The sequence below is a fragment of the Pantherophis guttatus genome, chromosome 3, assembly GCF_059756535.1.
Source record: "Pantherophis guttatus breed Tessera chromosome 3, ASM5975653v1, whole genome shotgun sequence".
Lineage (NCBI taxonomy): Eukaryota > Metazoa > Chordata > Lepidosauria > Squamata > Colubridae > Pantherophis > Pantherophis guttatus.
Window position 1 is genome coordinate 214,726,999 of NC_142065.1, and position 27,995 is coordinate 214,754,993.

At 51.9% G+C, this 27,995-nt stretch overlaps 1 protein-coding gene across 1 annotated transcript; it reads left to right on the top strand.

The window, feature by feature from the left end:
- Positions 1 to 2,621: 2,621 nt before the first annotated feature.
- On the top strand, positions 2,622 to 27,983 carry KIFC2 (kinesin family member C2). Its single transcript, XM_060682163.2, has 19 exons — positions 2,622 to 2,866; positions 8,516 to 8,606; positions 9,384 to 9,520; positions 10,020 to 10,275; positions 11,500 to 11,687; positions 12,443 to 12,508; positions 13,441 to 13,578; positions 14,620 to 14,817; positions 15,659 to 15,832; positions 16,838 to 16,985; positions 17,195 to 17,325; positions 19,114 to 19,225; positions 20,923 to 21,107; positions 21,681 to 21,785; positions 22,688 to 22,821; positions 23,599 to 23,722; positions 24,974 to 25,103; positions 25,609 to 25,838; positions 26,836 to 27,983. The coding sequence occupies exons 1-19, from the start codon at positions 2,720 to 2,722 to the stop codon at positions 26,959 to 26,961; spliced, it is 2,820 nt and encodes a 939-aa protein (XP_060538146.2). The 5' UTR covers positions 2,622 to 2,719; the 3' UTR covers positions 26,962 to 27,983.
- The last annotated feature ends 12 nt before the right edge of the window (positions 27,984 to 27,995 follow it).

Below are 27,995 nucleotides of genomic sequence, written 5' to 3' on the forward strand. Positions count from 1 at the left end.
TTAAATGGGATAGTAAGGAAGTTTATCTGGGGAGGGAAAAAACCGAGAATTGCACTACGGTCCTTGCAGGAAAAAAGGAATAGGGGCGGATTCGGTCTCCCAGTCTGGGAATTATATCATAGAGCGGCCAATTTAGTATGGCTACGTGAGTGGGCCTTATTAAGAGATAAGAGAATTTTACAACTGGAAGGGCACGACCTATTGAGAGGCTGGCATGCCTACCTCTGGGACAAAGGAAAAGGGACAGGGATACGCTTCCACCAACATAAAATTAGAGATACATTAATGAAGACATGGAAAGAAATCAGGCATAAACATTATTTAAAATACCCAAAATGGATATCCATAATGGAGGCACTGATCCATCCAAATACGTTAGGCAGGGAGAAAATGGTCACCTACCAAGATATAGTAACCTTATACCCAATGAGATGTTAAAAGAGCAAGGGATCCATATAGATTGGTGGCCCTGTTTACAAATTAAATCCCGTTATAGTAAAGATAAACAAGAAAAGGGAATAGAGAAGGGGACAAATAGTTTGGATAAGGTATGGCTAGGTAGTGAGAACTGAGCCTTGGTACTACAGTGGTTTAAAGCACCCTGTTATTAACACAGCTGCCTGCAATTTACTGCTGGTTCGAATCTCTCCAAGGCTCAAGGTTGACTCAGCCTTCCATCCTTTCTAAGGTAGGTTAAATGAGGACCCAGTTTGTGGGGGCAATAAGCTGACTTTGTATAAATATACAAAAGTATGAAGGCTATTGCTTAACGCATTGTAAGCCGCCCTGAGTCTCCGGAGAAGGGCGGCATATAAAACAAATTAAAAAAAAAAAATTATTAGCCAAAGTATACTCCTACCTCCTTGAATACGACAGAGAAGGAGAAATATTAAAAGATCAAATGATCGCTTGGGGGAAAAACATCGAATCAAAGATAAATCTTGATGATTGGGAAGAAATATGGAATAGCAATCTTAAACTGACGAGAGCAACAAGAATCAGTATAAGATGCTATATAGATGGTACTTAGCACCATCTAGAATTGCTAAGATTTACCCAAATGCAAACCCCAAGTGTTGGAAATGTGGTCACCACCAAGGTACCTTCTATCACATGTGGTGGACGTGTCCGGAAGCGAGGAAGTTTTGGAAAAAAATACAAAAATGGATCCAAGAAATATTAAAGGAGAATATTAACTTCCTCCTGGAAATCTATCTCCTGGGAGTGCTAAAACGAACATTTGGAAAGGACAAGAAATATTTGATTATTCATATTGTCACAGTTGCTAGACTCTCCTATGCCAGATATTGGAAAGAGAAAAAAGGACCAACCGAGGAACAGATAGTCAATAAGATACTTGACTGCGCAGAAATGTGCAGATTAACGTATGTGTTAAACGGAAAGGAGGATTCAGAATTCTATGCGATCTGGGATCTGTGGTATAGGTGGTTAGAAATTAAATGCAAAAGTTAATACTCATGAGGAATAATGCACAACGATTAGTTAACCCTATATATTATTGTACTCTAATTAAACAGTAATCAATTTTACACACAAGAACTTTTGTACAAACTGTATAAATAATTAGATAATTGATTAGATACCGCACTTGTAAATATACAATATGACTACACGTTGCCGAACCGTATAGTTTGAATTGTAATATGTTCTTAATTCAATAAAATTTCATTTAAAAAAAAAAAAACACAGACAGAGCCACAGACAGAAAGATATAGACCAATGTTTCTCAACCTTGGAAGCTTGAAGATGGGTGGACTTCAACTCCCAGAATCCCCCAGCCAGCAAGGTTGAGAAACACTGATATAGATTGATTGATGGAGATATAGGTAGGTAGGTAAGTAGCTACGGTAGATATAGATTGATCGATGATATAGATAGATAGATGGAGATAGATGGAGAGAGAGAGAGAGATGAATGATAGAGATGATAGATATAGATTGATAGATTGATACAGAATCCCAGCTGCTGGCTGGGGGATTCTGGGAGTTGAAGTCCCCCCATCTTCAAGCTACCAAGGTTGAGAAACACTGATATAGATTGATTGATAGAGATATAGGTAGGTGGGTAAGTAGCTACGGTAGATATAGATTGATTGATGATATAGATAGATAGATGATAGATAGATGGAGAGAGAGAGAGAGAGATGAATGATAGAGATGATAGATATAGATTGATAGATTGATATACAATCCCAGCTGCTGGCTGGGGGATTCTGGGAGTTGAAGTCCACCCATCTTCAAGGTACCAAGGTTGAGAAACACTGATCTAGGCAGACACACAAAGATAGAGACACACAGATAGAAACACACACAAACCCCACACCCACACCACACAGACACAGAAAGACATAGACACATAAAGAGAGAGAGACACAAACACAGAGACAGACAGAAGGACCCACAGACACAACCGCAGTCTCACACTCCCCCACGCGCAGGGACCCAGAGACACAAGACACAAGTAATACAGGCACAGACACAGACACACACGCACAAATAGACACGCAGGCACAGAGAGACGGGGCTGGGCGGGGCTCGGCGTGCCCACCTGCCCGGAGCGCCTCCGCCTGCCCGGCATCCCGGCTGCGCATCCCCGCTCGCTCGCTCGCTCGCTCAGCCCGGGCACCGCCGCCGCCGCCGCTTCGCCTGCCGCCCGCGGGAGCTGCCGCTGCGTCACGGGCGGGCGGCTGGCTTGGCCCATGTACGCCTTCTACTCGCTGCTGGTGCTGGTCTTCTACGCGCTCTTCAAGAAGGGCGATGCGGGCCAAGCGGGGGCGGCCCGGGGGCGGCGGGGAAGGCGGCTGCGGAGGCTCCCCGGGGCGCTGCCCCTCGCCCCGACCGCCCCGGTAAGATGCGCCAAGGCTGGGAGGGAGGGAGGGAGGGATGGGGAGGGGGCTGCGGGGACAGATGCAGCCCCCCCTCTCGGAGCCCCCGACCCACTCGCGCCTTAGACCCTCTTCGCCCCCTTGGAAGGCTCCTGGGGCCGAGCGCGGGGCTGGAGCATCCTTGCCCCCTTTGGGGAGGGGGCGTTTCCCACCCGCCCCGTAGCTCGAAGGGCCTTTGGGGGGGGGGAACCGCCCCTCCCCCCTGGCCTGGTCCAGCTCCGCGGAGACCCGCCAGCATCCTTTGCAAAGGAATTCCGCTTTTGGGCGGGGGTGGGTGGGTGGGTGTGCAAGGCCCGCGGACCCCCAGCATTCCCCTCCTTTTCTGCATTGGGGGGACTGAACCCACCGGCCACCGGAATAAGCGCTCCCCTTATTCAAATGCATCCCCAAAAATAGATGGGGAGGGGTGGCACGGCTGCAGCCTACCCCCCCATCCCCCTCTTGTTGGAAGAAGCCCCTCTATAGTAACCCAGCAGGATACCGTGACCCCCTGTGTGATTGATTGATGGCTGTCAGTCCCTAAAGGGGGTTGGAAGAATTCCCGCCTCCTTCGTCTTTGCTGGACCTTAAAAGGTGGTTTTAATTCCATTTGGCATTTCAGCATTTCAACCCTTCTAAGCTGCTGAAAAACTGAAAAGGGGCTTAAGGATCTAACCTATCAAATAAAGGAAGTGTGGAGAAACATATTTTTTTTATCATCCTGGCAGTGGCAGGTAGTCCTCGACTTACAACAGTTCATTTAGTGACCTTTCAAAGTTACAACAGCACTGAAAAAAGCGACTCAGGACTGTTTTTCACACTTAACGACCATTCCAGCATCCCCACGGTCATGGGATCAAAATTCAGACACTTGGCAACGGACTCGTATTTATGACGGTCACAGGGTCCCAAGGTCACGTGATCCCTTTTTGCGACCTTCTGATAAGCCAATCAACGGGGAAGTCAGATTCATTTAACAACAGTGTTACTCACCTAACAACTGCAGTGATTCACTTAACAACGGTGGCCAAAAGGGTGGTAAAATGGGGCAAAACTCACTTAACAAATGTTTCACTTAGCAGCAGGAATTTGGGGCTCAATTGAGGTTGTAATTTGAGGACTACCTGTATTTATTTATTTATAAGGTTTATGTGGCCGCTTACTCACTCTCAGTGACTTGCAAAGAATAAAAACCAATATAAAGGAATTTTAAAAAATTAACACCCCCTCCCCACCAGGAAAGCAGGGGAAGGTTGTTGAAATTCCCTGGCAGAGTTCCTAAAGTTGGCCCAGCATATTTCTCAGCTGTAGAAAAGCCAGCTGATGCTTCCTCTGTGTGTCGCAGCCCCCTCCCTAAATACCTGAGGTCACGTTCACCCAGCCTGCCCGGTAAAAGGTGGTAAGGCTGTGGAATAGTGTGATAGGTGCGACCCAGACATTTTTTTTTTTTTAATTTGATTTATATGCCGCCCTTCTCCGGAGACTCAGGGCGGCTTACAATGTGCTAAGCAATAGCCTTCATTCTTTTGTATATTTATACAAAGTCAGCTTATTGCCCGCACAAACTGGGTCCTCATTTCACCTACCTTAGAAAGGATGGAAGGCTGAGTCGACCTTGAGCCTGGCAAGATTCGAACCTGCAGTAATTGCAGGCAGCTGGTCTTAATAACAGGGTGCTTTAGACCACTGTACTACCAAGGCTCTTGCAGTTTAGTGCTCTGTCTGTGTGTGTGCAATGCAACGTTTCCAAAAATGCACCGTGTTGGTTGCCAACCACCAACGGGGGTGGGATTTCATTGCGGGCGTGAAATGTGCATACAAAGTAGAGCAGATGGTGGGCTTGAGGGGCTGTGGTGGGAAGAGACAGGGAATAGCTGCTCCTATCCACACCCCTCTATCTCAGTGCTGCCCCCCCTCCCACAATCCAGTTTTTCCAGCGGTGTCTCTCTTGGATGGATTCCTTCCAAGGACTGGGGCCTCTTCACATGCCAAGCTGGCACCGAGGGCATAAAGCTAGAAGCATAGAAAACTGGCAGCAGGAAAAGACCCAGCCATCCATAAAGTCTGCCCTTGGAGGGTTTTTTTGTTTCTTTTTTGTATTCTTTTTTTTTATTTGTTTGCTTGTGTATTTTTAATTATTAATGTTTTTATGTATTTATTTTTCAATTGATTCGTCGCACAGTCAGCCAGAGGTTCAGACTGGATTTGGCGTGGAATTTTTTTGTTCATCGAGTCCTTCCCAAGAATCTGGGATAGGTGGTGGATGTTTGATTATTTAATTAATATTGTTGTCATTATTATATTGAATTGCTTTGTTTTATTTATAATTTTTGTCGAATGATGGTCCTGTGTTTATCCCCCAGCGTGTTTAAACTCAGTGACTGATAACCGACCCACTTCGTTGGTTCCAAGCTCTCTGTGAAATCATCCTTTCTAATGTGACTTTTGAACTTCCCTCCTGTCCGTTTGAGATTATGCCCCCGTGTTCTTGATTTTTACTTAATATTGAGAATACTGTCTTCTAGACCAGGGGTCTCCAACCTTGGCAACGTTAAGCCTGGTGGACTTCAACTCCCAGAATTCCCCAGCTTAGTCTAGACCCAAATTGACACCCCTAACGTATTTAAAGCTCTCCCTCCCCTCCCTTTTCCCTTCTGCCCTCCAGGCCGTGCATATCCAGTTCCTCCAATCCAAGGGTCCCCAAATTTGGCAGCTTTAAGATTTGTGGACTTCAACTCCCAGAATTCTCCAGCCAGCTATGCTAGCCATCTGCTCCAATCCCTCCTAATAGGTTTTGTCCTCAGACTTTGGACCGTTTTTTGTGGCCCGTCTCTGGACTCGCTCAACCTTATCAGTTGCTTTTTTTAAAATAAGCGAGGTCTCCAGAACTGGATACACTACAGATAGTCCTCGATTTAACGACAACAATTGAGCCCAAAATGTCTGTTGCTAAGTGAGACAGTTGTTAAGTGAATTTCGCTCCATTCTGCGACCTTTCTTGCCACCGTTGTTAAGTGGATCACGGCAATCATTAAGTTAGTCCCATGGTCGCTAAGTGAATCCGGCTTCCCCATTGACTTTGCTCATCAGACGGTCGCCAAAGGGGGATCACGTGACCCCTCCTGGGACACAGCGACATAAATATGAACCAGTTGCCAAGTGTCCAAATTTGGATCATGTGACTGTGGGGATGCTGCAATGGTCGTAAGTATGAAAAACGGTCATTGATCACTTTTTTTCAGGGCTGTTGTAACTTTGAACGGTCACTAAATGATCTGTCGTAAGTCGAAGACTACCTGTACTCCAAATGGGGCCTTACTAAAGCCTTACACAGCGGAATTAGCTGGTCATCCCTCTAGTGATGCAACCCCCAGAATTATGCCGACCTCCATCTGAAAAGGGGGGGGCTTCTTTTTGGGAGTGCTGGTACCCGATCTCACTTCTCTCAGCAGGGATGGAGGGACGTCAGGATGTGGGCAGGTGGGAGTCCGGCTCTTTGCACCTGGCATGGACCTGGCCAGAGCAGGGGAAGGGGGCACTCTGCTTCCTTAGAAGTAGTGAGTCGAGGGGCTAGCACCGCCATTGCTGGAGTTGATGACATCCTACCTGCCTGTCTTGGTTTCCTTTCCAGACCCCGCAGCCTCACAAGGAATCAATTCATCCTTCGTTGCGGGTCCTGGACTCTGTTTCACACTCTGGGGGCTTCTGACACTGCAAGCAGCCAGGATCTTTGCACCACAAAGCCACACGCACCAGTGCGAAGCTCCACGTAGATTTCACACGCTTCCTCGCATTGGAAGGATGAATGCATAACTTTAGTAATTAACGTAGAATTCCATAAACAGATATGAGTTCCATAAGTAGGGAGGTGCGTCTCCCAGAGCTGCTGATGAACTGGCAGTGCTGGAAGAGAGTACAACTGAGCGTGTACAGAGTGCCTCTTCCTCTTGGGACATACCCATGGCTTGTGATTCTCCCAGGTGACTCTGCTCCAGGTGTCGTTCTCTCTATCTATCACACACTCACACCCACACCTGTCTTCTAGCAGGTGTATCAGCCTATACATTTGCATTGAAAGTTGGCAGGAGGAAGAGAAGGCACCCACCCTCAGTGATGGGGTTGCCATGGCACCTGCCACCATGGAAACAGAGCCACAGCACCTTGCCAATTCAGGGACCACTCAGCTGGGAGAGGGGTTATCCCAGGTCAGGCGACCCAAGGGAGGCCACACCTGTGTGCCTCTGGGCGAGGTTCTGCACGATGGAGAGCAAACAGTGAGCCATGGCAGAGAGCTCAGATTCTGGGAGGGGGGGTGGCTCTTCTGGACCCCCTGGGAGTGCCAAACAGCCTGGCCAGAGTTGCAATGTACCAAGCCAAAGCGCCTGGCACCAATGTGCCACACCGGATCATGTGGTGCCAGTGCAGCTGAGTGTCCAGCCGCTAAAACGGCATTTGCAAAAAAACGGGGCAGGGGAGGCATGTATCAGACCCCCCAAAAAATGCTGAGAAGGAAAAGCCAGTCTTTGAAAGAGCCCGGTGGGTCTAGGGGTTAAGGCACCAGGCTAGAAACCAGGAGACGGTGAGTTCTAGTCCCACCTTAGGTATGAAAGCTGGTTTGGTGACTTTGGGCCAATCACCAGGAGACGGTGAGTTCTAGTCCTGTGGGAGGGAGGGAGGGGGGCTACAAGAGCTGGCCTGCTTCTCCTGCCTTCCTTTCCTCCTTTTATGCCGCATTCACACAGCTTCGGGGTTGACACTTAGTACAGAGGCAGAGGTTCTAATCCCGGTGCAGGTACAAAAGCCAGTTGGGTGACTTTGGGCCAATCACTAGGTGACTGTGAGTTCTAGTCCCACCTTAGCCATGAAAGCCAGTTGGGTGACTTTGGGGCAATTACTCTCTTTTCACCCAACCTACCTCACAGGGTTGTTGTGGGAAAAAACAGGAGGCAGAAGGACTATTAGGTATCCTTGCCTCCTTGAGTTATTTGTAAAAATTATGAAGGCAGGATATAAGACGCAGGGCCTTAAGGTCAGCCCTCGCATTATCTGCATTGTAGCCTATGCCAGCTGGCATCTCCTAAACGGGTTGAATCCCAGCCCCACTGGGACATCTGGGGCAGGAGGTTGTGATTTGGCTGTTCCTAATTTGCCACAGAGAGGAGGGGGGGGTCAACCTGTTCTCCAAAGCCCCTGAAGGCAGGACAAGAAACAATGGATGGAAACTCATCAAGGAGAGAAGCAACCTGGAACTAAGGAGAAACTTCCTAACAGTGAGAACAATTAACCAGTGGAACAGCTTGCCACCAGAAACTCTGGGTGTTTCATCACTGGAGGTCTTTAAGAAGAGACTGGGCATCCATTTGTCTGAAATGTTAGGGTCTCCTGCCTGAGCAGGGGGTTGGACTAGAAGACCTCCAAGGTCCCTTCCAGCTTTGTTCTGTTCTGTTCTATTCTATTCTATTCTATTCTATTCTATTCTATTCTATTCTATTCTATTCTATTCTATTCTAATCTAATCTAATCTAATCTAATCTAATCTAATCTAATCTAATCTAATCTGAAGCAGGAAGCCCATGGGAGGAATTCCCAGTGATCCTCCCAGGGGGCTGACCCGTTTCTCTGTCTCCCCAGGGCCGCAGAGCTTTCTCGGAGGAGCTGCCAGAGGACTCCATCAAGACCCCCTCACCCAACCATCGATGGCTGCAGCTGACCGATGTGGACAGTAGGTTTCTCTTCTCTTCTGCCACCCACCACACTGGGGCAGGCTCAGCACAGGGGGGGGTTTGGCCAGTTACCACCTCTTTTCCCCCTCCCCCGCTCCCAGCCGCAGATGCTGGCAAGGGGCACTGCCAGGGTTAGGGCAGGGGCAGAGTCCAAAGTGGTCTAGGAAGCAAAGTGATGGGGGGGGTCTTTTTTCTGTGTGCATGAGGGTCCCTTTGTGCACTCTGAGTTTGGTGGTTTTCTTGCAGACGTTTCATTACCCAACTAAGTAACATCATCAGTGCTGACGCTGTTGCACTGAAGATGTTACCTTGCTGGGTTATGACTTGTCTGACAAGCCCAGAGTGCACAAAGGACCCCACAATCCTCTCTTTTTCCTCCTCCTCCTCCTCCTCCTCCTCCTCCTCCTCCTCCTCCTCCTCCTCCTCCTCCTCCTCCTCCTCCTCCTCCTCTTCCTCCTCCTCCTCCTCCTCCTCCTCCTCCTCCTCCCTTCTCCACAAACCCCACTTCCTTCTAATTAGATAATGATGGTCCCTAGTTTGGATCATGAGAGATCTGCAAGAAAACTGCCAAGATCAGAGAGCACCAAGGACCCCCCCCCCCGTCCCACATTTGAACCCTGAGCTACTGTCTCTGTTATTGCTAGCAAGCAGGCGTCTCTGCCAAGCTGGGGCTGGGAAATTTGGTTGGCGCGTGGAGGTGGGAGGGAGGGCCGGGGGGGGGGGGCTTTGGGCAAGGGGCCTCAGCTCAACCTCACCAGCCTTCTTGGCCTTGGCAGGCAGCTCCGAGAGCGACCGAGGCAGCCCCTCCGAGGAGGATGACCTGGGCTCGGAGGAAGCCCCCACCCCACTGACGGAGTTCCTGGCCCTCAAGCGCGAGGCAGCCATTGCCGAGAGGGAAATGCTGTGTGGAAAGGTTGCCCCCGTTCTCCTGGCTTTCGGGGGGGCGGGGGGAGAACAGTGGGGCCTGAGTTGAAATGCCCCCTTGGCTGGGAGGAGGAAATGCTCCCCCCCGAAGGAGAAGCAAGGGATGGGGTCCCTGGGGGTCCCGGTCTAGCAGGGAGGGGAAAGAGGCCTGTCCTGGGGAGGGGGACATGAAGCAATAGTGGTGGGGGGCCCACAAGAGCTGGGCCCCTGCCTTCCTTTCCCCCTTTTCTGTCACATTCACACAAACGTGGTGCAGAGGCAGGGGTTCTAGTCCCATCTTAGGCACAAAAGCTGACTGGATGACTTTGGCCCAACCACCAGGAGACTGGGAGTTCTAGTTCCACCTTAGGCATGAAAGCCAGCTGGGAGAGTGGGGAGAATTGGCGCTGCCCACCCTGTGGCTAACCTTGCTCTCCCCTCTTCCTACCCGCTCTGGGCTGCCGGCTGCCCTCTCCCCGCGGGACCCCCCATCTCCCCTCCCCACGCAGCCCCCGGAGTCCCCACTGGTGCAAACGATGCTGCAGCTCTTCTCCTTCTTGGAGCGCTACACCCAGCTGCAGCAGCTGCAGGAGAAGGCCGGCGAGTATCGTTCGCGCCTGCACTGGGAGGAGAGCCGTTGGCGCCGGCAGATGCGGGGGCTGAAGAGGGCCTACCAGCAGCGGGTGAAGGACAAGCTCAGCGTCATCCAGAGCCTGGAAGCCATCATCCTGGAACAGCAGGGCCTCCTGGAGAAGGTGCAGGCAGGTGGGATGCCCTTTTGGAATGATTCATTCAGAAAGCCAAGCCAACCCTCGCTTGCATCAACAGAGGGATAGAATCAAGATCAGGTGAAGGGTTGATATCACTGTATAAGGCCTTGGAAAGGCCACACTTGGAATCCTGCATGCAGTTTTGGTCGCCAGGATGTAAAAAAGATGCAGAGACTCTAGAAAGAGTGCAGAGAAGAGCAACAAAGATGATTAGGGGACTGGAGGCTAAAACATACGATGAACGGTTGCAGGAACTGAAAAGAAGGACTAGGGGAGACATGATAGCAGTCTTCCAATATCTCAGGGGCTGCCCCAAAGAAGAGGGAGTCAAGCTCTTCTCCAAAGCACCTGGAGGGCAGGACAAGAAGCAACAGATGGAAATTCCCAAGGTGTTTCTTCAAGAGGCAACTGGACTTTCTGGTTTTTCTTTGAAGACGTTTCCCTTCTCATCCAAGAAGCTTCTTCAGCTCCATTCCCCACCATCCAGTCAGAGCTGAAGAAGCTTCTTGGATGAGAAGGGAAACGTCTTCAAAGAAAAACCAGAAAGTCCGGTTGCCTCTTGGAAAAAAAAAACACCTTTGGGACAACCAGGACCTGGAGGACTTGAGAATCTCCACAGGCACTCAACGGATGGAAACTGATCAAGGAGAGAAGCAACCTAGAACTAAGGAGGAATTTCCTGACAGTGAGAACAATTAACCATTGGTACAGCTTGCCACCAGAAGTTGTGGCTGCTCCAACGCTGGAGGTTTTTAAGAAGAGGCTGGAGAGCCATTTGTCTGAAACGGTGTAGGGCAGGGGTCCCCATCCTTTGCAACTTTAAGACTTGGGAACTTCAACTCCCAGAATTCCCCAGCCAACATGGCTAGCTGAGGAATTCTGGGAGTTGAAGCCCAGATGTCTTAAAGTTACCAAGGTTGGAAACACCTGGTTTAGGGTTTCCTGCTTGAGCAGGGGGTTGGACTAGAAGACCTCCAAGGTCCCTTCCAACTCTGTTCTTCTCTTATTCTGATTTTCTGAGGTGCCCTCAGGAGGGGCTGGCCCTCCTCCAGATGTTGGGGAGGGGGAGATGGCTGGACAAGAGCTCTGTGGCCTTTAGTGGGGGGGGTATTGCATGGTCCACCCTAGGCGGTTTAGAGTTCCAAGCTCAGCTCAGGCCCCCTAGGCCAGACCCCTCTCCTTCCCAGGTCTCCCCTGCTAACCCTTCTCCTCCGTCCAGGCTCAAAGCTGCAATCCCCCGGCCTGCTCTGCCCCGTGGCCCCTGGGGGTCTGCACCAGCTGGTGGAGTCCATCAGCGCCCTCCAGGGAGAGCGGAGCCACCTGGCCGAGGAGGTGGTGGGTCTCCAGCAGCGGGTGGAAGAGCGAGAGAGGGAGAAGCAGCAGCTGGCCAGGAGCTTTCACCACCAGGTAAGACCACCACCCTAGAGAGTCCGGGCCCCTGGCCAAGCGTTAGCTATTGTGTTTGAGCAAGGGGGTGGGCTAGGAGACCTCTAGGGCCCCTTCCAACTTTTTCATTTACAGCAGAGGTCTTCAAACTTGGCAGCTTTAAGACTTGTGGACTTCAACTCCCAGAATTGAAGTCCACAAGTCTTAAAGCTGCCAAGTTTGAGGACCCCTGATTTACAGGTTGTCCCCAACTTACGACCACCGTTGAGCACAACATTTCCGATGGCAACGCAGACGGTTATTAAGTGAATCGCTGCACTTGTTAAATTAGTCACATGGTTGTTAAGTGAATCAGGCTTCCCCATTGACTTTGCTTGTCAGAAGGTTATAAAAGGGGATGACGAGACCCCGGGACATTACGACCGTCGTAAAAAATGAGTCAACGGCCAAGCATCTGCATTTTGATCACATGACCGTGGAGACGTTGCAACCGTCATAAGTCCATGCCAGTTGCCAAGTGGCTGATCATGTGACTATGGGGATGATGCAGTGGTCGTAAGTGTGAAAAACGGTCATAAGTCCCTCGTTTCAATGCTGTTGTAACTTGCAACGGTCACTAAATGAGCTGTTTTCTATCATCTGTTGGGGAAGATCTTTGAAGGGACCCCGTGGAGAAGAGGGGGGGCCGGGCGGGCTTCGGGGGCCCCAAATCAGGGCCCTAAAGGATTCGGGGGCCTTGAATGGGGCTGACTGTCCGGGTTCTTCTTTCCCGGCAGATCCAAGGCCTGAAGCAGCAGATCCAAGGGCAGGAGGAAGAACGGGAGCAGCTCCGCCTGGGCAGGGTGAGGAAGGCGGCCCCTCGCGAAAGGGAAACGGGGGGGCAGGAGGGCTGGGGAGGGTCAGCACCCAGCAGGTGCTGTAGTGGGGGAGGAATTGAGGGGTTTCTCCCCCAAGAAGAACAGGCCGAGGCTGAGGAAGGGAAGTAACTCATCAGAGGTGGGCTTCAGCAGGTTCTGACCAGTTCTGGAGAACCGGCAGTGAAAATTCTGACTGGCCCCGCCCCCATCTATTCTCTGCCTCCTCCCAAGTCCCAGCTGATCGGAGGGGAGGGGGAATGGGGATTTTGCAGTAACCTTCCCCTGGATTGGGGAGGGAATGGAGATTTTACGGTATCCTTCCCCTGCCACGCCCACCAAGCCACACCCACAGAACCGGCAGTAAAAATTCTGACTGGCCCCGCCCCCATCTATTCTCTGCCTCCTCCCAAGTCCCAGCTGATCGGGGGGGAGGGGGAATGGGGATTTGGCAGTATCCTTCCCCTGCCACGCCCACCAAGCCACACCCACAGAACCGGTAGTAAAAAATTTTGAAACCCACCACTGGAACTCATGAACTCAGGATGAGTGAGAGAAGCAACCTGGAGTTGGACAATCGATCAGTGGAACAGCTTGCCACCAGAGGTTGTGGGTGCTCCATCCCTGGAGGTTTTCAAGAAGAGATTGTCTGCAATGGCCTCGGGTGTCCTGCTTGAGCAGGGGGTTGGACTAGAGGGCCTCCCAGGTCCCTTCCAGCTCCGTTATTCTATAATCCCAGATCAATTAATCAGGGGACTAGCCTGCCTCCAGAAGTTATGGCTGCTGCAGCACTGGAGGCTTTTGAAAAGAGGCTGGAATGGTAGGTTCTGGTGCTTGAGCAGGGGGTTGGACTGGAAGGCCTCCCAGGTCCCTTCCGGCTCTCTTCTGATGGACGGACTGAACTCCTCTTTGGCCCCCAGGGTGTGACGGACTCGGAGAAGCGAATCCACAACCTGACCATGGAAAACGAGGGTCTCAAGCAGAGTCTGCAGCTCTCCCAGGGGCTCCTGCAGCAGGCGGCTGCCATCTCTGCCCAGCCCTCCGATCGGATGGCCATGGTGAGCCCCTGCCCTGCCCCCCCTGCCTTCTAAGGGCCAGCCCAGGACCCCAAATCTGGCCATATCCCGTTACGAGTAGGCTTAAATGGGGCTGGGGGAAGGTCAGGTCAGCTCCGTGGAAAAGTGTCTTCCACAAGAGCAGAAATGCCCAGTCTTGCCGCAGTGAGTTACAAAGGCAGCACTGCCACAGCGCATGTCTCTGAGCACGTGAAGAGTCACAGACACGCTCTGCCCTGCTGTCAGATAAAACAATAGCACTAGCATAGTACTTATATACCGCTTCACAGTGCTTTCCACCCCCCTCTAAGCTTACAGTCAGCCTCTGGCCCCCAACAATCTGGGTCCTCATTTTACCCACCTTGGAAGGACAGAAGGTTGAGTCAACCTTGAGCCAGTCAGGATTGAACTCCTAGCAGTGGGCAGATTTAGCCTGCAATCCTGCACTCTAACCACTAATGCCACCACAGCTCTTCCTTCCTTCCTTCCTTCCTTCCTTCCTTCCTTCCTTCCTTCCTTCCTTCCTTCCTTCCTTCCTTCCTTCCCTCCCTCCCTCCTTCCTCCCTTCCTCCCTCCCTCTCCTCCCCTCCCCATCTCTCTCCTTTCCTCCCTCCTTTCCTAACACTAATAGTTAGACTCATATACTGCACCACAATGCTTTCCAGCCCTCTCCAAGCAGTTTACAGAGTCAGCCTCTTGCCCCCAACAATCTGGGTCCTCATTTTACCCACCCCCAAAGGACAGAAGACTGAGTCAACCTTGAGCCAGTCAGGATCGAACTCTTAGCAGTGGGCAGAACCTGCAATACTGTACTGTAACCACTGGATCAACACCGCTCTTAAAACAATGAGCTGACTTGGCCAGGAAAATGGGCACTGGAGTTAAAAGGACTGGAAGCTCCTCTGGGGTTTGAGGGTCATTGTGTCTTGGTATCTGCCCCCACTCAAATCCCGCATGCAGTTAATTCTTGCTGCTTGTGATGTGCTTCCTCACATTTTCGCCCTTTGCTAAATAAAGAAATGACATTCTTGATGCCCCTTGCAGGAAAACGAGGCTCTCCACCACAAAGTCTTGCAGCTGGAGGCCAGCCTGCAGCAGAAGGTGGGCGAACTGATGCGCCTGGAGGGGCGCATGGACCAGCTGCAGCGGAGCAGGGAGGAAGAGGTGCGGCAGCTGGACAAGCAGCTCTGCGGCCTCCGGCTCCCCCTGCAGAGTCAGAAGGGCCCCCCTTCTGAGGTCCAGGTAAGTGTGGCCGGGGCTCTTTCGGGGCCATATAGGGGCTCCTGCTTGAGCAGAGGGCTGGACTAGAAGACCTCCAAGGTCCCTTCTGACTCTGTTATTCAGATTTCTGTATTTGCAGTGGCTAAGAAGGGGGGTCAACAAACCCATCAAGGGATCGGTGTGATTGTTGTCCGGGTGGGATGTTCTTGTTACTGGATTTTGTATTTGGGTTTCATTGCTGTCGGCTTCCCAGAGTCTCCATGAGTGAGTTGGGTGGCTGTAATAAATAATTATTTAATAAATAAATAAACGCCCCTCTGATTGAGGAAAGGTGAGCAGGCTCAGAGCTGGCTGGGGGAGCAACGGGGGATCCTCAAGAATAGACCAGGTGGGAATGGAAAGCCCTCCCCACTGAAAAATAATGGTGGAGAGTGGAATGGAATAGAAAAATGAAGAGAGGAGAGGAGAGAAGACTAGAGAATATATGAAATACAGAACAGAACAGAATATTCTTTATTGGCCAAGTGTAAATTGGAGCCACAAGGAATTTGTCTCCAGTGCGTAAGCTCTGAGTGTGCATACAAGTGACAAGAGATCATAAAATACAATCAACCTAAATCATAAGATACAACCAACAAAGGGAAAGTCACCCCTGTTGCTAAAGGAAAAGATAATAGGAAAGATGAGAAGGAAAATAACAATAAGGCTGGGACCCACCAATGGGGAAGCCTGGAGCCCCCATTCTGACACGTTGGGCAGGTGGGAAGCGAAGGGAGGGGCTCAGAGCGCCTCCCTTGCAGATGCTGCGGGGGTCTGAGGGCCCTTGAGCCTCTTACGCTCTGTGCTGACCTTTCCCACCCAGGGCCCGGCCAAGGGGGTGCAGGCGGATTCCTCCCAGACGCTGCAGGCTTTGGCCAACGCGGAGGCGCAGAACAGGGCCCTGGTGCAACAGCTGTCCTCCCAGGCACAGCAGTGCCAACAGCTGGCGGAGCAGCTGCAGAGTTCAGAGGGGGTGGCAGCTGCCCTCCGGCACAAGGTACGCTGGGGGTCTTGGGCGATGCTCTTCCCCGGGGGATGGGCTCACCTGAACATCTGCAAACCCCTCCCCCAGTGAGCGAGCAGGTGGCGGCCTTTCCTTCCCTGGCTGGATGGAGTCCAATAGAAAGGGGGCAGCCCATTCCCGGGGGGTGCTTTAGGTCAAGGACTACCTGTATTGCTCTGAGCAAGGGGGGGGGGACCAGATGGCTGCAAGGTTCATTCCCAGATCTTCTTCTGCCCCCACCCCCACCCCCAGTCCCAATTGGCCGATCTCCTTACATTCCGGAGGGGTGCAGAACAGTCACACGATATCCTGGCAGTCAGCCAGCTCTGAAAATTCAGTAGCAGAGAAGTTTGGGGTGACAGATTAACGCAGTGATGGGCAGTTTGCAAAGACAACTTTAGAGTGGGATCTCAGGTTTTCCCTGGGGAGGGCGGGACATTTTAGAACAGGGGTCTCCAAGCTTGGCAACTTTAAGGCTTCTGGACTTCAACTCCCAGATTTCCCCAGCCAGTTGAAGTCCACCAGTCTTAAAGTTGCCATGGCTGAGGAATTCTGGGAGTTGAAGTCCAGAAGCCTTAAAGTTGCCAAGCTTGGGGACCCCTCTTTTAAAAGGAAGAACCTGACGGAAGCAGGGGTGCTATTCAGCAGGTTCTGACAGGTTCTGGAGAACCGGTAGCGGAAATTTTGAGTAGTTCGGAGAACCGGCAAATACCACCTCTGGCTGGCCCCAAAGTAGGGTGGGAATGGAGATTTTGCAACATGCTTCTCCCAGGAGTGGGGAGGGAATGGGGATTTTGCAGTATCCTTCCCCTGCCACGCCCACCAAGCCACGCCCATCAAGCCACACCATGCCCACCAAACCACGCGGGTAGTAAAAAAAAATGAATTCCGCCACTGGACGGAAGGGGTATTTCAGCAGCTGTCTTAAAAGCGGGACTTGCCCGGTTGGCCCCTGGCAGTGGCCCCTGTCCCTCCTGAAGGGCCCTCTCTCCCTGACAGATCTCTGCCTACGAGAAGGAGGTCTCGGGGCTGCGTCAGGAGCTGCTTCACGAGATCCGGCAGCTGGAGGAGCAGAAGGACATGGCAGTGCAAGAGGCTTCCCGGACGTCCGAGGAGCGTGCCCAGCCCCTGCGCAAACAGCTGGCAGGTATTGGGTGGGGGGACTGGGGGCATATGAGACCACAGGGAGGGGGGAGCGGGGTAGATTCCACCCCCCCAGGGAAAGGAGAGCCCCTGCGAGCATCTTGAGGGGACCCCTGTTTGCAGAGAGCAATTTGCTCCTTGGGGCAACTACAGACTGCAAAGTCAGCCTGGCCTCCTCCTCCCCCCTTTTCCATTTTGGTTCCCCCCCCCCAGGAATGAAGCAGCATCTGCACACCCTCCGCCCCCTCCTCCAGGGGCTGCAATTGGACTTCCGGAACATCCAGGGGGAAATGGGGAGTTTTGCCCACTGTTACAAAGCCGCCGTCGAGGAAGCCAAGCTGCAGGTGAGACTCAGGTGCAGGTGAGGCCCAGCCAGGGGAATTCTGGGAGTCGAAGTCCACACACCTTCAGGATGCCAAGGTTGAGAAGGACTGCCCTAGTGTCATGGCCGGTGGGGGGGGAACCCACATGTTTTCTGCAAGGGGGGGCAGCTGCTGCATTGTGCTTGGGGGATTGAAAAATGGATCGTGGTGGAGAAGGAAAAGAGGAAGGAGAGAGGTAGCAGGATAAAAAAGAGGAAAAGGAGGTGGAGAGAACCAGTAGGGATAAAATCCAACTGGGGGGCAGGTCTGTGATGGCTGGGTGTCCAAAACCAACCGGGGGACCAAAATACACATAACTGACACCCGTGAACCCACAAAAAGAGAACTTGCCTTGCAGGACCCCAAATACCCCCTCAGTGCTTAAACACCGAAGAGGAAGCTCATTAATTATTTAAAATGTAAAAAAATATGAAATGTAAAAAAATCACCATGACACAAAAATTACACCGAGACTCTGGAAGGAGTGCAGAGAAGAGCAAAAGAGGATTAGGGAACTAGAGGTTAAAACATATGAATAAATATGAATAAACATTTGAATAAATAAAGAAGAGCCTTGGTGGCACAGTAGACTAAAGTGCTGTTAAATAGCACCAGCTGCCTGCAATTACTGCGAGTTCAAATCTCACCGGGCTCAAGGTTGACTCAGCCTTCCATCCTTCCGAGGTAGCTAAAATGAGGACCCGGATTGTGGGGGCAATAAACTGACTTTGTATAAAAAAGAACACCGCTTGGGGGGGGCGAAAGCCCTACTAAGCAGGTATATACAAAAGTATGAAGGCTATTGCTTAACGCATTGTAAGATGCCCTGAGTCTCCGGAGAAGGGCGGCATATAAATCGAACCAATAAATAAATAAATATAATAAATGGCTGCAGGAATTGGAGAGGTCTAGTTTGATGAAAAGAAGGACTAGGGGTGTTCCAATATTTGAGGGGCTGCCCCAAAGCGCTCCATGGCTTAGGGCCAGGGTACTTACGGGACCGCCTTCTGCCACCAATAGCCTCCCACCGGCCGGTTCGCTCCCACAGAGAGGGCCTCCTCAGGGTGCCGTCGGCCAGACAATGCCGGCTGACGACCCCCAGGAGGAGAGCCTTCTCTGTGGTGGCACCCACCCTATGGAACAATCTACCCCCAGAGATACGAGTGATCTCCGACCTCCGGATTTTTCGTCGGGCCCTAAAAACTTATTTTTTTCAGTTAGCCGGTCTGTCTTGATTTTAGGGTTAGTTTTAAAATTTTAATATTGATTTTAATTGACAAGTTTTTAATTATGGGCCAAATTTATAAATTATTTTAACTTTATTTTTAACTGTGATGTTTTGTATAGATGTTTTTATCTTGGCTGTTCACCGTCCTGAGTCCAAAAGGAGAAGGGTGGTATAGAAATTTGAATAATAAATAAATAAATAAATAAAGAAGAGGGGGGGTCCACCTATTTTCCAAAGCACCCGAAGGCAGGAGGAGAAGCAAAGGATGGAAACTAATCAAGAAGAGAAGCAACCTAGAACTAAGGAGGAATATCCCTGACAGAACAATTAACCAGTGGAACAGCTTGCCACCAGAAGTTGTAGGTGCCTCATCGCTGGAGGTTTTTAAGAAGAGACTCAAATTGGATAGTCTCCTACTTGAGCAGGGGGTTGGACTAGATGACCTCCAGATCTATTATTCTGTTTGAAAGGGTGCTCTCCCCCAGATTGGGAGCTTCTAGGGGGGCTGTTCTGCCCCCCTCACTCTCCCCCCTCCTCTCCAGATGTTCTCGGTGATCAGGGAAGTGGCACAGAGCAGCCAGTGTCTGCAGGAGCGTTACCTGCGGGAGGTGCAGCTTCGCAAGAAATACCATGACCAGCTGTTGGAGCTGAAAGGTAGGTCCCTGGGCATGGGGGCAAGCAGTGGGGGGGGCATGGGTTGGTTTACCCGGCTTGGTTTCTTTGGTGATGGATGGACTGCCCCCCAATCCCCGTCCGTTGCTGCTTGCATGATTTCTAAGGCAGAGATCCCAACACAGACCCTGGGTCTCTGCTCTGGGTCTGGGCTGGGGGTGTCTGTCTGGGGGCTCCCTTCCATCTTCCTGTGACTGTCTGTTCCCCCCCACCCCACCCCAATGTCTGGCTCAAAATGGGGGTCAGATACCCTCTTCTTTGAGGGCTGCCGAAGATCTGGAAGGGGCCGGAAGCACCACCTGTGATGTTGGAGACGGGGCCGATGGGCAGACTTACCGGGGTGGGGCAGGGAGGCTTGGTGAGAGGCAGGGGGCAATCCTGCTGCTGACTGAGGGGAGGGGGGGCTTTCTGCTTCACAATAACGGTGGGATATAAATTAAATCAACAAATAGCTTGTCTTCAGAAATCGTGGTCAATTCTATCACTGGAAGTTTTTAAGAAGAGACCAGATAGCCACTTATCTGAAAGAGTCTAGGTTCTCCTGTTTGATCAGGGGGCTGGACTAGAAGACCTCCAAGGTCCCTTCCAGCTATGCTATTCTATTCTATTCTATTCTATTCTATTCTATTCTATTCTATTCTATTCTATTCCATTCCATTCCATTCCATTCCATTCCATTCCATTCTTCATTTCTATTCTGTTCTGTTCTGTTCTATTATTCTATTCTTCATTTCTACTCTACTCTACTCTACTCTACTCTACTCTACTCTACTCTACTCTACTCTACTCTACTCTACTCTACTCTATTCTACTCCACTCCACTCCACTCCATTCCACTCCACTCCACTCCACTCCATATTTTCTCTATTCTATTCTATTCTATTCTATTCTATTCTATTCTATTCTATTCTATTCTATTCTATTCTATTCTATTCTATTCTATTCTATTCTATTCCATTCCATTCCATTCCATTCCATTCCATTCCGTTCTGTTCTTCATTTCTATTCTGTTCTGTTCTGTTCTATTATTCTATTCTTCATTTCTATTCTATTCTATTCTATTCTATTCTATTCTATTCTATTCTATTCTATTCTATTCTATTCACAATTCTATCTATCTATCTATCTATCTATCTATCTATCTATCTATCTATCTATCAGTCAATCACCTAACTATGTATCTCAGCCACCCATCTCATGATAAATAAAAAATACAGGTAGTTCTCCGCTTCAATAGTTCATTTAGTGACCGTTTCGAAGTTACAACAGTCTCACTTCCCCTCTTCCTTGCCCAAATGGTAGAAAAGCAGAGGCTGGATTCCCTCTGCAGCATAACAAAGGAGCCCGCCCTGCAATGGAGCCAGTGGTTCTCTGAACGTGGCCCTGCACTTTCCCTTTGAGCTTTCCCAATCTGGGCTGCAGCCCTGAGATCTCTGGGTGGTCTCCTTTCCGCTTCCAGAAGCCGAGATGACCTGAGCATAAGCAGTGGAAATGGCAGGGAGAGCTACATTGGCAGCGAGGGTGCAGGGAGAAAGCATCCGGAGGGGTGGGTGGGGCTCATTCCTATCTGGGGGAGCCAGATGAGACCACCTCCCCAGGAACTTGAAACAGGACCCTCCCCTCTGCCTTGGTGGGTCAGCCTGAACGGACCCTGCCCTCCATCCCTCCCCATCTCTCAGGCAACATCCGGGTCTTGTGTCGCCTGAAGCCGCTGACCGAGGAGGAGCAGCAGCAGGGGGTCCCCGGGGGTCCCGGGGTAGAAGCCAGCCCGGCCGAGGACGGCTGTGTGACCGCCAGCTACAAGGGGAAGGAGCATCACTTCAAGCTGGACAAGGTCTTCCTGCCCTGCGCCACTCAGGAGGAGGTGAGCCCCTCCCCATCACCAGGGTCTCGACTCAGCCCCCCCCTCCCCTCACCAACCTCACTGGGGAGGCACGGGATGTGTGTGTGTCTGGGGAGGGCAGCACATCACTGTGAAAACTCTGGGAATGATACAAGTGGGGCAAGGTCCCATCGTGCCCTGCCTTATACTGGAGAGCCCCCTTTCCTCTGGGCTTCGGGGAAATCTGGAAGCCCTCTCCCTCCCCATTAAGGAAAATAGGGAGCATTCTCTCATTTCCCCTGGGTGGGGGGTGGGTGAGGCTTGAGGGGGAGCAGGAGGCTATCTGGGGTCCTGATGCAGGTCAGTGGGTGATGCCCTTCCCAGTTTTTAGACACCCCCCCCCCAAACCCTGGCAATGCTGCTTCAGCCTCCATGGGGGCGAATTAAGTCTTGCTCTGAACCATCTATCGCCCCCCCCCGCTCCAGATGGATCCAGAGCTCACCTGTCCCCCAACTGCGCCTCCCCACTCCCCCGCAGCTCCTGCCCTTGGTGATGCCTGCAGGGAAGGGGCGTTGTTTGGTGACACCCCCCTCCATGTTGCTATGCCTTGGCAGGTCTTCCTGGAGATTGAGCCGGTGGTCCTGTCCTGCCTGCAAGGTTACAACGTTTGCATCTTCGCCTACGGACAGACGGGCTCGGGCAAGACCTACACCATGGAGGTAAGGCCTTGTCCAGCTGAGGGGGGGGCGGGGGCGGAGGGAGGCTCTCCCTTTCGAGGGGGGCTGTGCTGGGCCAGCAAAGCAGGTCTCCAATAAAAGAGAATATTTGTAGCTCAGGGTTGAACTGGAGGGGGGGGATCCTTGGAGGGTTTTCTTGCAGACGTTTCATGACCCAACTAGGTAACATCATCAGTGCTAGAAGGGGGGTGGGGTTTGTTCTCCGATTATACACAAGGCTTGCCCTATCAAATGTATATAAACAGAAAGAAAACCCCTCTCCCTTCTAGCACTGATGCTGTTACCTAGTTGGATAATGAAACATCTGTAGACGTTTCATGACCCAAGAAGCTCAAAAACCACCAAGGACCCTCAGGCCTCCTCCTCCTCCTCCTCCTCCTCCTCCTCTCCACAAACCCTTCTACCACTGATGAAGTTACCTAGTTGGGTCATGAAACATCTGCAAGAAAACCACCAAGCTCAGAGAGCACCAAAAACTCCCCAGTCGCTCCTCCTCCTCCTCTTTTCTGCAACCCCCCCCCCTCTTCTAGCACTGATGAAGTTACCTAGTTGGGTCATGAAACATCTGCAAGAAAACCACCAAGCTCAGAGAGCACCAAAAACTCCCCAGTCGCTCCTCCTCCTCCTCTTTTCTGCAACCCCCCCCCCTCTTCTAGCACTGATGAAGTTACCTAGTTGGGTCATGAAATGTCTACAAGAAAACATCTTGTAGAGATGCAGAGAGCACCCAGGATCTGGTGGGTCTCTTATGCTCCATGCAGAAGAGAACCTGGAGACCAGAGACAGGAAGGGAGTTGCAGAAGAAAAATGCCCCCCCCAACCCCCACCCCTTCGGGCCTGCTTCCCTGGGAGGAGAAGGCTCCCAAACTCTCCTTTGCTTCCAGGGAGTCCCGGGGAATCCGGGGATCAACCAGCAGGCCCTGCGTGCTCTCTACCAGGAGATGGAGGCCAAGCAGGCGCAGGCATGGAAGTTCTCAGTCCACCTCACGATGGTGGAGATCTACAATGAAGTGATCAGGTGAGCAGAGGGGGATCCAAAGGGCAGCCCTTTGCAAGAATGGAGGTTCAATGCAACTGTTTATTTATTTTCATCCCACCTTTACTTCTTTATGAGTAACTCAGGGCAGCGAACGTATCTACTATTCCTTCCTCCTGCTGTTTTCCCAAAAACCACCCTGTGAAGTGGGTTGGGAGAGACTGGCCCAAAGCCACCCAGCCGGTTTTCATGGCTAAGGCAGGACTAGAACTCCCAGTCACCTGGGGCCTGGCCCAAAGTTACCTAACTGGCTTTCGTGCCTAAGAAACTAGAACTCCCAGCCTCCTGGTGATTAGCCCAAAGTCACCCAGCTGGCTTTCATGCCTAAGGCAGAACCCTAAGCCTCAACTCCAGAAAGCAATCCGTTCCATTGATTAATTGCTCTCACTATCAATGGGGATAACAGAATAACTGAGTTTGAAGGGACCTTGGAGGTCTTCTAGTCCAACCCCCTGCTCTGGCAGGAGACCTGATACCATTTCAGACCATTGATTGTCCAGTCCCATCTTAAAAACTTCCAGTGTTGGAGCATTCACAACTTCTGGTGGCAAGGTGTTCCACTGATTCATTATTTTCATTGTCAGGAAATTTCTCCTTAGTTCCAGGTTGCTTCCCTCCTTGGTTAGTTTCCATCCGTTGTTTCTTCTCCTGCCTTCAGGTGCTTTGGAGAATAGGTGGACCCCCTCCTCTTCATGGCAGCCCCTCAAATACTGGAAGACCCTTATCTGCTCTCACTTGTCTGTTCTATCTCCTATCCAGAGATCTACTGACCAAGGACCCTCAGGAGAAATTAGACATCAAGTTGCATCCCGACGGGAGTGGTCAGCTTCACGTCCCAGGCCTCACCAGTATGGAGGTCCAGAACTTCTCTGAGATTCAGAAGGTAAGTGGACTGGATCTCGTTTTGGGGGCCAGTTCGGTAAGACGGGCACTGCCAGTTCGATGGTGAGCAGAAGCTGGCCAGGGAAGGTGAAGTTCTGGGTTGTGGCGGGTGGTTGCTCTTTCACTTGGCAATGCCAAAGCTCACCTGTGCCAGAAAACAGGTGTGAGCCACTTCGGTCTAGTGCTGGGGTCTCTAACAGTGCAACTTTTAAGACTTGTGAACTTCACCTCCCAGAATCCCTCAGCCACCTCTAGGTTTGCTGTAACCCAGGGGTCTCCAAACTTACAACTTTAAGACTGGTGGACAATTCCCAGAATGGCTGGGGAATTCTGGGAGTTGAAGTCCACCAGTCTTAAAGTTACTTTGGGGAATTCTGGGAATTGAAGTCCACAAGTTGCTATGGCTAAGGAATTCTGGGGGTTGAAGTCCAGAAGTCTTAAAGTTGACAAGTTTGGAGACCCCTGGTCTAGTGGTTAAGGCAGCAGGCTAGAAACTGGGAGACCGTGAGTTCTAGCATTGCCTTAGGCACAAAACCAGCTGGATGACTTAAGCCAGTCTCCCTCCCTGAGCCCCGGCGAGGAGACAATGGTAAGCCACCTCTGAAATCTTGCCAAGAAAAGTCCAGGCAGTTGCCGGGAATCCATACTGACCCAAAGGGACACACAAAAAAGATGGCTAAATCTTTTTATTGATTATGGATTTATTTCATGAAATTTTGCCTTTCAAACATCCAGGCGCATCCGGGCCCTGGATATTTCCTCTTCCCCCTTAAGAGAGGCGATCGTGACCAATTCTCCCTTTTCGCTGCACCCAGATTTCTGCCATCTGTCAGAAATGGTGTAGGATCGGCTTGGGTGGGGGGAGGGGGGTTGGAGTAGATGACCTACAAGGTCCCTTCCAACACTGTTAATCCGCATGATCATCTTTGTTTAACGACCCCATAATCCCTTGCGGGGTGGAGCCTGGGCAACTATGTCTCCCCATAGAATTCATCATCATCATCATTTAATGGCCCACTTGCAGGGTGGAGTCTGGGCAACTGAACGGAACTAGCAGAGTGTTTTACTGGCCGGATGCCTTTCCTGTCACCAATGAGGAGTTTTGTTCAGCAGACATATTCTCATTGTGCCAGAGAGAGAAATATCTGCCTCTACCTAGGATTGAACTCACAGCCTCCCGAGTGTGAGGCGAGAGCTCCGCCTCTAGGCCACCGCACCTCTCCCCAACTCTGTTAATCTGTGTCCGTATCAGATTCTCCAGCTGGGAAAGCGGAACCGCAGGACCTCCTCCACCCACATGAACGCGCACAGCTCCCGTTCGCACGCTCTGCTCACCCTCACGCTCACGGGCACGGAGCTGACCAGCGGCACCAAGGTCACAGGTAGCTGTGGAAGTCTTGAGCCGGGAATGCGGCAGGTTCAGACCTGCAGGGCAGGGCAAGGGTTGACCTGGGCATCTCGAGACGTTCCTGAGATACCTTCAGCTGAAGGTTGGGAGAGACCTTTGGGTTCTCAAGAGGATGGGCTTCGGAGGAGGGAATTTCCTCTTGGTTGGAAGCCCCCTGCGTCTCCCACCACACCCCACCCCTGCCAGGTCAGGGAAGGAGCCGGGCTCCTGCTTTAGAATAGATGGCATTCCTGGCCTTTCTCCTGGTCACTGCATGTGGCACTGTCTCCATCCTGGCTTGCTCGCACCCTGTGATTCTCTGGCCTTCCTTGGTGATGGTGTCTCTCCAGCCTTCCATATCCTTTTGGGCTCCCTCTCCTCCCATTGCCATCGGGTGTGGAAAGGCTGAACCACAAAATGCTCTTTAAACCCCTTGCCCCGGGGAGATGCAGAGGCTCCTTCAGTCCTGGAGAACTTCCCCAACCGCCTCGTCCTTCCAGGGAAGCTCAACCTGGTGGACCTGGCTGGCTCAGAACGGGTGTGGAAGTCCGGCGCGCAGGGGGAGCGCCTGAAGGAAGCCCAGAGCATCAACCGGTCCCTGCTGGCCCTCGGAGAGGTCATCCAGGCCCTGCGGACGAAGCAGGCCCACGTGCCCTTCCGCAACTCCAGGCTCACCTACCTGTTGCAGGACTCGCTGGGCAAGGGCAGCAAGACGGTCATGATGGTGCAGGTGAGGGAGGTGGCAGGGCCGGGCCCCAAAGGTAAGAGGGTGGGCCCAAGACCTTGGCTGGAAGTTCACCCTCAGGCTCCATGGCCTTCCGTGGGCAGCCCCCCCCCCTCTCATCCCCCATGGCAAAAGGGGGTAGGTTGCCAGGCACGAGAGGCCAAAAGCAGTGGGGAAATTCAAATATTTTTAATACTGTTTTTGTGGGCGTGGCAGGGGAAGGATACTGCAAAATCTCCATTCCCACCCCACTCTAGGACCAGCCAGAGGTGGCATTTGCCGGTTCTCCAAACTACTCAAAATTTCCGCTATCGGTTCTCCAGAACCTCTCAGAACCTGCAGGATTTCACCCCTGGCCAAAAGCCGTCCCTGGGTCATCTAGTTGGGTGTTTTCCACCTGCTTCTTAAACGGCCTCTCACTCCACTTCCTTTTTTTCTTCGAAAAAGTGTCGCTTCTCATCCGAGAAGCTTCTTCGGTTCTTCAGAAGTCCTTCAGTTGTTCAAGAACCGAAGAAGCTTCTCAGATGAGAAGCGAAACGTTTTCGAAGAAGAAGAAACCAAGAAAGTTTGGGCCATCTTCTCAGCCCCCCCTGCAAGACCTGCAGAGCAGAAGGCAGGGGATGGGTGAGAGGTGGAGGTGGGGGATCAGGGCTCTCAAACACCAGCGCCAGCTGCAGAAGCCCAGTCTCCGTCAGCGCCTCCTTCTGCCTGGAGCCCTGAATGCTTAGTGGGGCCCCTGCGGAGAGTGTCGGTCCTGCCTTCTTGAAGTCTCTGGGTTCAGTCGGATTCTAGGAGCATCTTTCTTTCTCTCCCCCCTCCTTGAGATCTGGGGGGGGGGGCACACTGGGATTGGGCACTGCATCTCAGCACCTGGCACATCAGCTCCAGCAGTTCAAGCCGGACAGGGCACAAAAGGGCTTTCCTGGTGGGAAATATATTTGGGGAGGGTGTCCAGAGCCTTCAGCTCCCCCTTTCTCCCGTCTGCTTCCTTTTGACTCCTCAGATTTCCCCCCTGGAGAAGAATGTGGGCGAATCCATTTGCTCCCTCAAGTTTGCACAGCGGGTCTGCAAAGTGGAGCTGGGCCCGGCCTCCCGTCGCATCAAGGCCCCGGAGCAGCGCGAGGTCTGAGACCCCCGGCCCTCCGGCAGGCCTCCCTTGGGGAAGGAGCGGAAGGACTGGGCAGGTGGGCTGCCTGGAGAAATGGGCCCTGCCAATCAAGTCCGGAAATGCATATTTGAGGCTCCCAGGATCCGGGTGGGAGGGGGTGGGGATAGAGGGGCTTCTTTTCAAATCTGGTACCCTCCTTGCGTTCCAGCTCTGTTCTTTTTCTGCTCTGGGTCTCGTAGTCACAGGATCCACCTGCCTCCCCTCCCCAAGGCAAAGAAAGATGCCCCCCCCCCCGTATGTGACTCGCTTGGCCCCCACTTCCTGAGAGCCTCCCCCCTCATTTGCCAAGCACCCTCCCCCCAGGTTGCAAGAGTCAGGGGGGGGCTACATTTTCCTAGCCAGATTCATGGGCCTGAGAGCTGGCCTAGGTTCCCCCCTCCAGGTGGGAGCCTGTCCCCCACAGCCTTCCCCAAAGGGGTCACCCTCCTCTTCACATCTCCGTTATGTTCATCAAGTGTTAAAGGGCAGGTATTGGGGTGCCACCCCCCACCAACGTGAACGAGGATTGCTGGCACAAGCCCACATCCTCTTTTAGACCCAGGAGTGCAGACTGCAATTCCTTGGAACAGCTTTTTGCTGTGCAGGACAGCCCACCCTTCCATTTGGGGTGGGGGGGGGTTAATTTAATTTAATTTAATTAATCATATTTCTATGCCGCCCAACTCCCAAGGGACTCTGGGTACCACCCACCATAATCCTTTTTAGCAGAGGAAGTTGGCAGAGCTGCCCAGACTTCCCACCCAGATGCCAGGAACTGCCTGCTCGATGCCCCCTGATTTGCAGGGGGCCATTTTTATCAATGATAAATCACAGAGCTGGAAGGGACCTTAGAGGTCTTCTAGTCCAACCCCCTGCCTGGAGGCAGGAGACGGTATAATTTTCCCTTTCCTTTCCTGGCTCAGTTCCTGCCCAGGTGAAGCCTCTTCTGTCAGCTGCTCAGGACAATAAATCAGCATTGTCAGCTCACCCTGTGGGCATTCTGTGTATGTGTGTGT

Excerpts from the sequence above, each read along its gene's own strand:
- KIFC2 (XM_060682163.2), top strand. The coding sequence starts at position 2,720 with ATGTACGCCTTCTACTCGCTGCTGGTGCTGGTCTTCTACGCGCTCTTC. Across the intron at positions 16,986-17,194 it reads CCTGCGCAAACAGCTGGCAG|GAATGAAGCAGCATCTGCAC; the intron begins GTATTGGGTGGG and ends CCCCCCCCCCAG. Across the intron at positions 21,108-21,680 it reads CCTGCGCCACTCAGGAGGAG|GTCTTCCTGGAGATTGAGCC; the intron begins GTGAGCCCCTCC and ends ATGCCTTGGCAG.